This window comes from Echeneis naucrates, chromosome 14 (assembly GCF_900963305.1).
Source record: "Echeneis naucrates chromosome 14, fEcheNa1.1, whole genome shotgun sequence".
Taxonomy (NCBI): domain Eukaryota; kingdom Metazoa; phylum Chordata; class Actinopteri; order Carangiformes; family Echeneidae; genus Echeneis; species Echeneis naucrates.
Window position 1 is genome coordinate 8198454 of NC_042524.1, and position 13993 is coordinate 8212446.

Here is a 13993-nt window from a genome sequence, read left to right on the forward strand (position 1 = left end):
TTTGGATAAAAGAAGAAATATTAAATGTAAAGACTAGAAAAAAAGATTTTTCTACAGCAGAAATGCATTATATGTCAATGTATATCACAACCCCAGGTATGTAATAATGCACATTTACCAAAGAACCAATTTAAAGAATCTACAGTTTTTTGTTTTGTCTGTGATTTGAAATGAAACTTTTAGGACATTTTGGATTTTATTTTCAATGCTTATAAAGTCCAGAAAAGTCTTATGCAGCCATAAATAAATGGGTCAAATGGGCCAAGCTCCTTCACAAGCTGACAGGATGATCAAAGTCAGAATTTGTTTACAGCCTGTCTCGTCATTTGAATGAAAAACTCAACTTGTCTCTTGTAAATGTTCCTCGTTGCTTACAGACTGACATCAGTACTTTAGCCAGCCTTTGCTTTTGCCTGCAGTGAGGAATTGCTGTGTATTATTTTGTCTTATTTCCAAAGAAAGGGATTTAGATAATGTAGCTTAACTGCTTACTTGTACAGAATCTGTCTGTTTTTCAGATAGATTGAATGTGTGCCCTTAGATCTGTTTTAAGCAATGTGGCTATATTCTGCCATTTCAGCAGTGATTTAAAAGCCCTTCGTGTACTTAATGCAACTTGAATTTATTTTCAATCAGTGTCTCAGTTTTTACTTTTAATAATTATATTTCAATAGGCAAATATAGAAGAACCAAAAAAAACAAACAAAACAAAACTATTTTACAGCAATGTTGTGCCTGATTCTTAGATTACTCTGAAATCAACTACATTTCTTTCAAAATTAAATTTACCAAGTCCTTTGCAGATTAGGATTCCACATACGTACAATATACATTTAAAGCGTTTATAAAATATGATCCTCATGAAAATAACTTTAAAAATAGTTTTTTTCAAGTTTCGCATCAAAACTTTGTAATAAGAATCAAAGGATCAATTCTACGTTACTGGTTTTTACATGATTGCAACAGTAAAATCATCTCCTTAAAGCACAAGCCTTTCTAACTACCACTTACTATAGACTTCTGTTGCACTTTCTTATATGATGTTCTGCCTGTATTCAACAGATGTAGTAGTTGCTTTATTATCTTGCACCAAGGCCTTCGACTGAAGCTCAATGACAGAATGAGTGAACGAGTAAATCTAACTACATTTCATGTCCAGAAAATGATACAGGACAGTAAGACAAAAAGCAATCATTCTCTTGTCCGCTGTAATTAAAAAACATTTTGCTGGTCATCTTTGTGTGTGTGTGTGTGGTGAATCATCTGGTATCTCACTGATCTAAATACTCCCCTCATCAATAATTAGAGGAATGTAATTTGAATGTGCCTTCCATGGGCTTTTATTAGAGCGCCCATGCTGAGTTAAGGAACTCTAATCAGTGATGTCAATGCTGTAATTGCAGTACACATTAAAGAGATATACAGAGAGGTGTTTTAATTACAGGGACGGGCCGACTGCATTTTCATTTTGTGGTAGGCAAATTGTATTTACTTATGTGATAAATATTGAGTATGCTAACGACTGGAGATTACTGTATGATGATTTTTTTTTTTTCTATTTTGGTGCTACAGCTTTCATTTTTTTTAAAGTAAAGATAGATGGATATTTGGAAAGATAGGCAATCCACCAACACAGTCATGACATTAAGAGGGTGAAATGATGCCATTGTATTTTGGACATGTGCTCTGGCATATTGCTGCTCCATCTCTGTGGAGCTGGATGAATATCAGATAGCATGTCCATGGGAGGTGTCACCTGCTGAGAGCAGACCAGGTGCACACTCCACAGCAAGACCACGAGCTGTAGCGGTTTATTAAGCACTGCATAGTAATCCAGCCTCTCTGCTTCCCACCTTCCCTCTGGATGTGCCTGAAATATGTAGATAAATAAGAGCTGATTGCACTGGCTTTAGTAGTTTGGCAGTGTTTGGAAAGGCCTTACAACAGCTCAAACAAGACTTCATTGAGGAGACATTCATATATGAGATGTGGTTATAGGCAGACTACATGGATGAACCCATCAACAAAATGTTGTAATCCAATTTTCTTTTTAGACCAATATGACGATAAAAAGGAAATCTTCCTTAAAAAAAAAAACCAAACAAACAAAAAAAAAAAAAAAACCCACCACTTAATTGAAATCTTTACCAAAGCATCAATTTTAATTTGGGTGAAAATAAATTCAACTAAACACTCAATACCTAAACAGTCAGTGCCAGTAATGTCATCATATTCAGGCACAACATGTATCGTAGACTATATTCCTCTTAGTGCAAAGATGCAGAAACCAGATAAAGAGAGAAAAGAGGGAAGCAGAGTCTTTATGGGAATGCTAACCGATATAGTAAATCATCATACATAGCAGGTCAAAGTATTCGTCTGTTTGCCTCAGTTCCAGTGTCACAGTGGTACCAACAGATATTGTAGGGTTAGAATGCAACTAAGTCCTTTTTCTAAAACTCACAATATGATGATGGGCGAAGGGATCTGTGATTCCACCATCTGTTTGTCCTTTGATGAAGTCAGATACTCAAATAGTCAGCCACACTCAGAGGAAATGGATTGTATGACTAATAATAGTTATGTGCTTTGTGTGAGCTACAACTGGACCTGTGAATTATTTAGATGGATTGACCTGCTTGTCATTACAGTTGCTAAGCCCATTGGCATATAAACTGCAGCGATTTTGAGTTTGGCCCTGATGCCAGCCACTGTTTTGGTTGATTACATAATTTCTAATAAAAAAAAAAAAGACACCTTATGGCATTCCCATTAGGAGGAGGTGGACCAAATGGCGAGGTGCTGTTCCTCCTGCATGTCCTGGAGCAGCCTTCCACTTGCTCTGGAACACACCCGAGTCCTTGGTGTTCCCAGACTTTTGAACCCAAATCAAAGTGAGCACACTCATGGCATTCAATCTACGATAAAATCGAAATATTTCTCAGAAGGTTTGTCTTTACATTTCATGTTGCTTTACTGTCTCCTTTGTTTGTGTGTCTTTAAATGAAAACACTACATATCTCTGCACTGAGGTATTTGAATAAACTAAAACCAGATTTTAAATTTTTCATCCACACACCTCTTACTGTTCTAGATAATGCTGTTAAGTCAGTGATAATGCAAAGAAGAGTCTTGGTGGTAAGATATGAGATATGGCTTAATTTTAATTACTTTAAATTCTTCATCGACGTGTGTGTGGGGGATGATAAAGTCAATTAAACGCCAAAAAATGCAACTCAAAAACAATCTTTGTTTCTCCCCAATGTCATATTAACCTCCTGCAGATAAATCACCAATTTCTGCAATGGGGCTGGAAATGAAACATTGATTATTATCCAATTCAAACTGTGTTTAATTAGTCTGATTGCGGCAGTACCAGATATTGTGCCAAAAAACGTACGAAGGAATAAGAAAAGCGGCTTCTGAGGAAAACAACTAGTGGCCATCTTTCACTTCATGTTTTGCTCGTTTATGCCTGACGGTAAAAACATGGTTACAAAGCTAAAATGTAAAGAATTCTGAGGAAATAGTTATTGTCGGTTGTTGGTTCGATTTTATAGGAATTTTTTACATTGCTCAATTTCTGTGACTGAACGAGCGAAATGCAATAAAATCTATGATATATTAAGAACTGCAATGGCTTTAAATATTACAGTCCTTCATTGGTGTAAAAATAACAGTTATGACACCATTTGGTGAGAGTGAACTCTGTTCGGGGACTTCTCAGCATTTATCCGAGATTTGGGATATCATGTATTGTTTTTCTGTGACAGTTAAGAGGCTTTAATGTGCAGTTCAATGTATTCGATCTGTCAATTGTTTATCCCATTATAACCAGATTTGGCTCAGTTGCATAGATTGACACAATTTGTAGACTTTCACCATGAGAGGGAATGCTATGGCATTCAAAAATAATTGCTTCATAAAAACGATTTCTACTTTGCACATAGTGATTTAGAAGCGACTCCACTTTTAAAATGTCAAACATGACTAAGTGGCGATAGATTGCTAAGAGTTTGGCTTGCTGATCTCTTTTCTAATGAACAAGTTGTTAATTTTTAATGAGTGGTGGATTACAGCACCAATAGCTGGAAAACTGCAAAGTTTAGTAAAAAGAAGAAAAGTGCACACAGTTAAACCTCGTGAAAGTAAAGAAAAGTCAATGGTAGCTCCACTAAGACTTTTCATGACACAAATAAACCGCGGCCAGCTTCTCCAGGTGAAAGTTAGAGACAAGAGCTGATCCCATACCTGCTTCAGGTATGCTGCAGGGAGCTGAAGCAACAATATTTGTTTTTTTGAAAATTCACGCTTCCAACCAAATTTTCCTCTTAATTTTCATAACAGCGCCCCCATCAGGTCAAATGGGCTGCAGGATGCCACGCTTTCAATTACACAACGGATTTTAGATTTCAGTGTGAATTTAACATTGTGTGTAAGTGTTTTATCCGTGCTTTTAACGGTGCACAGTCCTGGCAGGATCATTCTCTGTCCCCTTCGTCTCTCAGACACTGGAGCTGCCATAGGACTCCCACACAGGGCTCACTGCTCCAGCAATCCGCGTCTGATCCCACCACATCCATGGCGATTCTCCACCGAGTTTACACGGTAGCGCACATCCTGCTCACCAGTGCGTGGAGCCACAGGCGTGCAGCGCCGAGTGTGGGCTTCGGTGCATACTGCCCGGCCCCGGGCCCCGGGCCGCTCACACCATCACAGCACGGAGCCACGCTTTCTTTCTTCCTTTTTTTTTTTACGTCAGAGGCCCGAGTGAGTGGAGATCGATGAGTGAGCAAATGTTGGTGCAATGATGAGCTATGAGCACGGAATCCCCCCCCCTCCTTTTTTACTGTGTGAGAAAGAGAGAGGAGGTCAGTGGATTCACTAAATGAAGCACCATGGACAGAGACACCCACTGATCAGCTGATAGGGAGTCCCCCCCCCCCCCCCAAATAAATCAAATCACAACCAGAGAACATAAAATGAAGCCTTTAAATGAAAAGCACGTGTGATAAAGTGGAAGTTTGAATCGAAAGTCAAAGTGCAGACCTCCACCCCCCGGGCTGCTCAGCCGGATCGGCCGGGTGAAGCGCCTTGCTCGGGGACAGCTGCATGAGCCGGCCGACGGAGGTGTGAAGAGCGAACGGAGGGAGACGACCCCACCCTCATTTTCCCACTCCCCCCTCTGGAATCGAACCACCGACCTTACGATCGCCACCCCTCAAGCAGTAACACCGGGTATAACGTGTGTAACTAAACCCCCCCTCGGCTGGTTACTACCTCCGACACCACCATCAGCGGCGGCAGCGCTGCTTCTTCATGTTGTGGTCGGGAGTACGCATGCGCCCGGCATTGGAATTACTGCACTGGCAAGAATAAGTTGGACATCGTCTGTCTTCACCAAAAATAAAAAAAATAATAATAAAACCCCCACACACATAATAGAAGTATGGCGGTGTGGAGAATAAGAAGACTGAGGTGTTTTTGCGGCTGGTTGTTGCCCCTCCTGGTGATCATGGTGTGCGCCCTAAGGTAAGGCAAAGGGGTCGGGGGATGTTCCACTCATTTTTTACCAAGTGTGACTGTTACAGACGGCATGGAGCGCATTTGTACGCTTCATATCTCCTATTTAAATCTGCTCTACTCCCTGTTCTTTCCTTCTCTTTTTTGCTGTTTCTCCTCCATAGTGCCCGTGCCAATGACCCTAGCAATATGTCTCTGGTTAAAGAAACGGTGGACAGGCTGTTGAAAGGTTATGACATACGATTGAGGCCAGATTTCGGAGGTAAATTAAGTAGCGTTGTCACAAAAAACAAAAAAACAAAACAAAAACAAACAAACCTCTGTTCCGACTTGGTGCCTTTGTCAGCCTGTGTAATAGTGCGCTCTGTAAAAATGTAAAATTGTGGCCATAGTGACGGAGAACTCAGTTTGGGGTGTTTTCGGAAAGTCAGAGAGACTGTTCGGGGTTTCTGCAGGTCTGGGACAGATGGGACTTACAGTCGAGGCAAAATGTGGCAAATCAACCGAGAATATGAAGTTTGGGGGGGGGGGGGGGGCGCAGACGCGCATACACGATGATAAAAAAATACAAATGGAATCTGATTTATTTGAATGAAAAAGGACTACAGCTGTAAGGCGGCTGCTGTCAGATTCCCATTGAGGGAGTCCACTGCGACGGACGCCGCTGATTTCACGTCAATAACTTTTATGGGGAATTACCGGCACTTTGGCCGCAGCCCGGCGCGTCTAATCCCCCCTGAAATGAACTACTGTCAACTATTATCCGGCTGACAACAGCTAAATAAAGTGTTAATCTGTGTTCCCATCACGCACTCAGACATTTTCAGTGAATCATACAAGCTGTATTTACTGTATCTGCCTGATGACTGTTCATTTGTTTTTTTTTTTATCTGTCTCAGGTGCTCCGGTGGGAGTGGGAATGAATATAGACATAGCCAGTATAGACATGGTATCAGAAGTCAATATGGTAAGTAGGTCATTATAACCCCCCCCCCCCCCCCCCCCCTCCATTCTGTATTAATGACCCCCACCAGGGGAAACACCCTCCCAAACCATCGGGGAAACCCCCTACTAATGCCATTTCCTCGCACTGACTTTTAGCTTTTAGGGATTGGTGTGTTTGTTTTACAGACTCATATGTCTCTAGGTGGGGTTTTACATTTGTTTTACATATGTGAAACATATGGAGCCCCCCATAAGATGATTTGTTTGCTTTTTAGATGAAGTTAAATCTAGGCATCTCTTAAATACCTCATCTGCCAAACTCTCAACCGAAAGGATTTATTTTTATTTTTCACATTTTAAATATATGTCATTTCACGAGAAATGTTTCACATTTGGCTTTCAAAGCCGGTGTGAGGGAAGTTTACTAAAAATAGTGGCGGTGGATGAAGTTGAGAGCGGTGGATAGGAGAAGTTGGGATTAAGTTTTGCATCATACAAGTGCACCTCCTAGTGATGAGATGCTAGAACAGCACATCAGTTTACACAGATGCACAAGGCTGCATTTAATCATCCTGGAAGGTCACTCTGAGCATTTACCATACTGCTGACAAGTGTGGTGAGGTGATTTATAATTATGGTAATACCAATGAGGATTCAACATGTCCACTGCCATCTTTTTTCATTCTTCTGTAACATTTCCTCTCTCCTGTGGTTGACCTCTATGTATTTGGATTTGGCACCTTTTTGTTTGCTCTTTTCTACATTCCATAAAGATGTGTCCTGCTATTGGAGCTCTTTGTGGTGCTGCCAGTACTACTATTACTATAATATGACTCATGTCGTGACGTGAGGGGATGATTGCACGCTGGAATATTTTTGGTAGCACCAGCCAGTAGCTGTTGCTCATGTTGTTATCTTTTTGCTCCTGTAGAATATGTTGATGAGCAGAGGCGATGAGAAAACAGATGATGCCATGTCTATTTGCATGTATTTACGCAGAAAGGCTGCACGCCACAGACACACACGTCCACACACAGACACACACAGGCACTTAGAAACACAATGCAGGTCTCCTAAACAGTGGCCTTGAATCCATAATGAAAGGCAAATTTTCCTCATACAACCAATGCAGGAGCTTGAAAGTAGCCTCACATTGTGTTTGCTGTTTCCTGCAAGTTGTATATTTTAACTCTGTATTTCCAGGAATCAAATACAAGTGTTATGTAAGATGTTATTTGTCTACTGTACATCCAAATCACCTAATGCATAAGAGCTGCTTCATCCGATTTATATGCAGCTATTCTCTGGGAAAAAAAAGAAGAGGCAATGCTTTTTCCTTTCTTTCTTTTTAGTTATAGATATTTGAGATACTTGCAGTTTTAAAAAGACACCGTGGGGCATAGAGTGAAATACAACAGGGCACAAGCGTCAGTGAAGCACATGAAGTACAGTAACAATAGTATGGAACTAAGTCAGAAGGACACTCCAGAGTTTATTGTGCTTTGGTTTTTATTTTCTTTACCACGGTCATCTCTTTTGGGCTACAACCTTTACAAAAACAATGTTGTGAGTATATCCACCAAAACTAAACGAAGACTAGGATTAACATTTACGCACACTCACACAAACGGGCGAAAGAAAAACAATTCCATTCCTCACCTGAACACATAAAGCCAGAGCAACAAAGCTTCTTTGATCAACTCATTCCTTTTTTCAGATTTGGCCCCTCTAAACACCTTCTAATCTGAAAGGGGAGTCATTACCACCTGATCCATTTGAGCCCCATGAAAAGAAGAGGCCACATGTGTGTGTAATGGTTTCAGCATCTTTGATCTGCTCCCCTTCCTATAAATGTAACTACTTTTGAGGATAGCAGCTGGGGTAGAAGCACTTTCCTTTCTTCCATTTCCTCTCCCCCATCTGGCTCTCTGTCTGCCTCTTATTTTGGTGCAGGCAACGAGCGATCCTGTGTACTTTCTTTAGAGAACAGATAAGGCACAGGGTTGAGGATAATGGAGAGATGTCGGTGAAGAATGTTTTCAACAATACCCTAATGGCCATTTTGGGTGGAATGGGACATCCATACTTTGGTGTATATCAAAAATACCATTCACTAGTGCTCTCTTTTTAAGGCCGAACATAAAAATTAGACCATGAATGGGTGATAAAATAGTATCCATGTTTTGCTTTATTTATCCCCCCCCCCCCTCAGAGGAAAATAATGAACTGCAAACAGGTTTGTCTAAAACCATGTATTTTATCACATAGCTACCAATGCCACTGAGCAGAAACCCGTTTACAAACAGCACAAGGCTCCAGTTCACTTTAGATGAGTCACCAAACTAAGTAAGCATGCCTTCAATCATGGGTGGCCCAGAGGGCCCGAAGTCATGTAATGGTCCCATAAGCAGTTTGGATGTCCAAAAATGCACAGCAGGGATTCTAGCATGTTGAAGGGCCTTAATCTAAAAAACCCCAGCACACCTTTTTACAGTGAAAGACTAGCCTCTATAACATATTAGCATGTAATGACTGTTCAGTTGTTTGATGCACCATGTAGCATGTTAAAAGAAAAACAAAACCTACATTACATGCCACTTAGGCCTGGAAGCAGGCGTAGAATAAAGAAACAACAACCAACAAAGATCATGAAAGGTTACTTGTTCCATGGTGTCGGAGCTAAAGTTCCTTGGAGGGTGAAAAGGGATAGGCTGTGATTGTATAAGACCTAGGGGTCAGATTTTTCACCTCTGTGTGTGTGACAGAAAGGCATAGATAGGATAAGAGCTCTGACATTAACAAGTGACCACGTGGAGAGCTGACAGTGGAGCTGGTGTTGGAGGGAAGGTCATACACCTCGTGCTGCTGAGGGTTCACTGTGCCTGACTCAGAGGTGGACATACAGCGAGAGGCTCACACTGAATACCAATGCCATGATACACATTCCAACCTTTACTAGTCGAAAGCAAGAATGGAAAATTCACAAACAGGTTTTCTTTTCCTTTCTCCCAGCAGCTATCTTTTGTGCACTTTCTCCACTGCTGTTTAAGTCTCAATATTTGCTTTTGTTTGAGCTCCTGAGCACTTGAATCTTAAGCCAATAGTTTTCACGGGGGAAAAAATACTCCTGTCTGAGGATGAACTGAAGTTCTTATCATCATCCAAAAGGCAGAAATACCATTATTGATGCGCATAAAGGTCAAGAGGAGCTTATTGATTGCTGGAAAGGGACTGAGGAATCCAGAGCCCCCTGATTCCAAGCTCTCAGCAGAAGTTCGATCTAATGGGATGTCTGCTGTAAATGCATCATGATTGTGCTAAAAACTGTGCCCATACTATACATTATACAAATGTGATACGGAAGTTGGCTGAAAGGAAGGAGATTATTGCTTGCCATATGATAATAGGAGGGGAAATGGTTATGAAAGCACTTACTGTATGTGTATGAGGTATTGGATAATGGCTCATCCGGACCTGGGAGCTTTAAAATGATATTAAGTCTGCATCTGTAGTTGTGTCTAAATCTACTGAACAGCTGCCGTTAATATTATATTGCTGATGTGGGCAGAACTGTAAGTTGACATCATTCAATAAATTGATAAGAAATAAGTTAATATGATATGATTTTCATGACATTTAATGTTCAGTTCATCATGACAGTGAGGAGGAGATGATGGCCTTAATTATTTTAATATTAATGATACTCATCAATAGATGAATGACATAAATGATCCTCAACGATAATTAGGGAAGGTTTTTTTTATATAGTGATGCTGCTCTCTAGTTTCTCTTGCCACCGCACTCACTCATTTTTTCTACATTTCACCATCCCCAAAATGGGCTGATCACTGCAGTCTCTGTCAGTACTCAAATTATCTCCAGACTCGTGTCCCATGATGGTTGCATGGTAACTAATGAAAGTGTAGAGAGTCAATGTGTGAAGAGTCACAGGCTGAAAAACGTTCCACATGTAGAGGGAAACACATAAAAACGAAAAGCAGTCAATTATTAGGTCAAATAAAGTGTGTGAATATGGTATGAAGACACCAGCTTTTTTTAAATCTTATTGTAATATGAGCTGTCAAATTGAAAATGATCTGCACGATATATTTAAACTCATACCAAGCTAATGAGCAAAAAGGAATTGACTTTTTCTTTTCAGTATTAAGAAGACAAGTACAGTTCCAGATATTAATGTAACACGGCTGTAAGAGCTACAGCTAGTTGCTTGCAATATTGTGCTGCGCAAAGAGAATCTGCATAATGAACACAATCATAAAATGAATGAACAACATTCTTGATTTGACCGTGAGGTGTAACTACAGAAGTTTTAGTCTCTGAAAGTCATTTGCAGTGACAGCACATTGAAGGTGTCCCCTTCTAGCCTATAGTCTAATTTAAGACAGGTAGCATATAGGACAGACGCGGACATATTAAAGTTAAAACCGAGGAAATGTGGTGAGGAGGAGCATGCCCTCTCTTCGTTTCTCCCATACAAACACGCACACACACAAATAATCATGCCCTATTAGTTGTCTCTCAAAGTTTCTCATATATTGGTGTGTTAACATAGCCTCCAGGAAAGTAGCTGTTCAAATTACGTAATGGACAGAACAGAGATGAAGTCAACCAGGGTCAGTGAGGATTTGACTTGGTGCTGTAATGGAGAGAGCAAGGGCGGAGTATGATGCATGAAGAAAGCCAGCCTCCAACGATAAAGTATTGATTTATTTCCATTTCTCAAGAATGGATGACACGTCAGTCTGACTTAAGAGACATGGTGGACTAATCTCAGGGCTCCTGTTCAAACACAATTTCACTGAAAATTGACTTCAAAAAGATTAGAAATAAAGTTAACGGTTGACTTATGCTGCAGTGGTTTGAAAGAGCTACATTGTAAGTAATTGCACGTGAAATATTAAAGGCAGGCAGGAAGAATAAAACAGTAGACAACTTCGACATGACTTTATATTAATATTATAATGAAGTCCTCGATAGACATTAGGAATAGAATTGTTATAACTGAAGATGAGGCAACAACTTAAGCATGTCTCTCCAGTCCGAGCTGCCGTCATTACAAAGTTGAACAGTACAATTACTCCGCCAAGAGTTAATCAGCAATCTCACACAAAGAAGCGGCGGACAGCAATGAATCTAAATGAGCCCACAGATTTATTTTTTTTCTTAATGCAGCATGAATCCTGATAACTTTCACCGTGTGTTGACAAAGCCCTTATAGTAGTACCTGATTTTGATTAGTGATCCAAAACTAAACTTTGACAAATGATCTCCAGATGAAATTGGTACAGGCCAGTGAATGTGTTGCATAACGGCATACACAAAGCAACAGTAGGATTAATACTGACTCACGTCCTTGGCCTCATGAACAGACTTCCACCGTTAACTTTTCTTCTGGCCCTGGTTTGATCTCTTGATATATCCCCTGGCTCTGGTAAATGTTCAGCAGGACGGCACTAACCTTGTCCATTTTTCAGTTTGGTATCCAGTGAGCTCATTAGAATTCTTTCTTCCTTTTCTTAGAAAGCAGCTGGCAGCTTCTGGTTTAAAGTGGTGAGACTGAACCAAGCAGTGCAGGTGGACTGTATAAATCCCCAAACAATTAGCTGCAAGATTTCAATATTTTTCTGTGCAGGTCTGGGAAAGTAGAGTCGGAAATCATCCCCTTTTACATTTATGTAATCATTTGAACTATTGCTTATTAAGAGTGGAGATTTAAGTAGCCTCACCAGCAATTCTACCGCAAATGTTACACATTATTATTGGTGGGTTATTTCAGTGACCAGGATGCCCTTCTCTGCTGTAAATACTCCTAATCTAATTCACTTACTTGAACTCCTTATTGCCCAAAGCACAGATATTTTCAAATGAGGTATATCTAACCTGCCATACACATCAAAAGATTCAGGCAAAAAGAGAAAATTCATACACGCACCAAACACAGAGGCTGTATATATTATACACACATACAGTATATAAAATACAGCAATCCCATGCAGAGGAAATTCACAAGGGATGGTGTAAAGAGTGGATGTATTGTGTGAGAGGAGCTCTAAAACAACCCGACCTACAGTTTGCATTATGCATGCAAGTAGATTTAGATACATATGTCTCCCTACAGAGTTTTAGTAATCCTTTTAGATTACCCTCATGTGCCACTTAAATGCAATGAAAGAGCAAACATTAAGTGGGTTGTTTGTATACTGAAAAGAGGCTTTCTATGTCACCGGTGACAATACATAACATATGGGTAGGTGTTTGTTCATTAGTAGAGCCAATTAGCCTAATGTGAATAATGATGAAGGTGGCAGTGGAGTTGCTGCGATGATGATAGCGATCACAGTGAGAGAATAATCCTCTTCACGTGAAGATAAACAAGAGAAAGCCAAATGACGAGAGCTGTGCATTACACATTAGATATGTGTGAGAACCTGTCTCTGCCATGATAAGTTCAGGTAGCAGCATCATCACTCTTCCAAAGCACAGCCATACGACTTGTCATTTTGGTGTGTGTGTAGCTCACAACACCTTATCAATCCCCACTGATGTTGAGAGAGGGAGCATGCATGATATTTAAGCCTGTGGGTCAAGCACATTTCATCAAAGTAGTGACACATAGCATGTCTGCTTCTGCAGCAGTGAAAGCTGCCTGTTGTTAATAATGTTTATGGTTCTTATCCTGGAGACATAACATACTGTCGGTGTAGGTCCCATATACATTGTTCTACTGCACCAAATCTCAGTCCCTCCAGGATTTTGTGGGCTTTTTTGTGTGTGTGTGTGTGATTGTTGTGGCCCGAAATGCCCGATTTTGTTTCAGCTTTTTCAAAAAGTTTTGCTTTGCGTCAAAAGTTGTGATGCTTTGAAGCTTTTGCATCAGCTTGTGGTTTTACAAATTTGATATAAATGTTTTAACTTTTCATCGTTACCCTATCCAGGATTTCAACAATTCTAACACAATGTGCCTTATTTGCATATTTTACAGGTTGAGTGCCACAGAGATTTAGGATGGTCAGTCTTCAGTCTCTAGTATTCCTCCTGGAGCCATCCTTTAGGATAGACAGCAAACATTAGTATGTTTCTCTCACATAATCATCACCAGCTCAGGTGTATCAATGTTCACACTCTTGCTAGTGCACTGTAGCATTTAGATATTTACTTAATGCGACACTAATGCAAAACTTATCACAGAATTCCAGCATTCGATAGCAGAAAATTAAACTGGAGAAATACTTTTCAGTTAGAACAGAACCAAAGTCAATCAAATATTGTAAGCAAATCTAAATGACTGAGGTTGACAGGCTGTCAATGAAAACACAGACAGAAGGAAATGTAAATAGGTAGAGACAAGGAGAACAGAATGAATGCTAGAACAATAAAGCACCAGCCTGTCTATATACTGGAGATCATGGCAAGTCAGCTGCAACTAGGTGAGCAAGAGAGCGGGTTAAAGGTCGAGCAGGAGCCACATTCAGTGGGCAGCCTGAAAGACATTAGGAATAGTGAT

The 13993-nt window shown here is 40.3% G+C and overlaps 1 protein-coding gene across 2 annotated transcripts in view; it reads left to right on the plus strand.

Annotated features, from left to right (window-relative positions):
- The first annotated feature begins 5449 nt into the window (after window positions 1-5449).
- gabrb2b (gamma-aminobutyric acid type A receptor subunit beta2b) overlaps window positions 5450-13993 on the plus strand; it is a 48791-nt gene continuing 40247 nt past the window's right edge. The window contains exons 1-3 of one of the 2 annotated variants that reach the window (XM_029518983.1): window positions 5450-5532; window positions 5688-5785; window positions 6423-6490. In XM_029518983.1, coding sequence (XP_029374843.1) covers window positions 5450-5532; window positions 5688-5785; window positions 6423-6490 — 249 coding nt within the window. Of the gene's footprint in view, window positions 5533-5687; window positions 5786-6422; window positions 6491-13993 lie in introns of those variants that run through there. The other variant, XM_029518984.1, reaches the window with a different exon arrangement.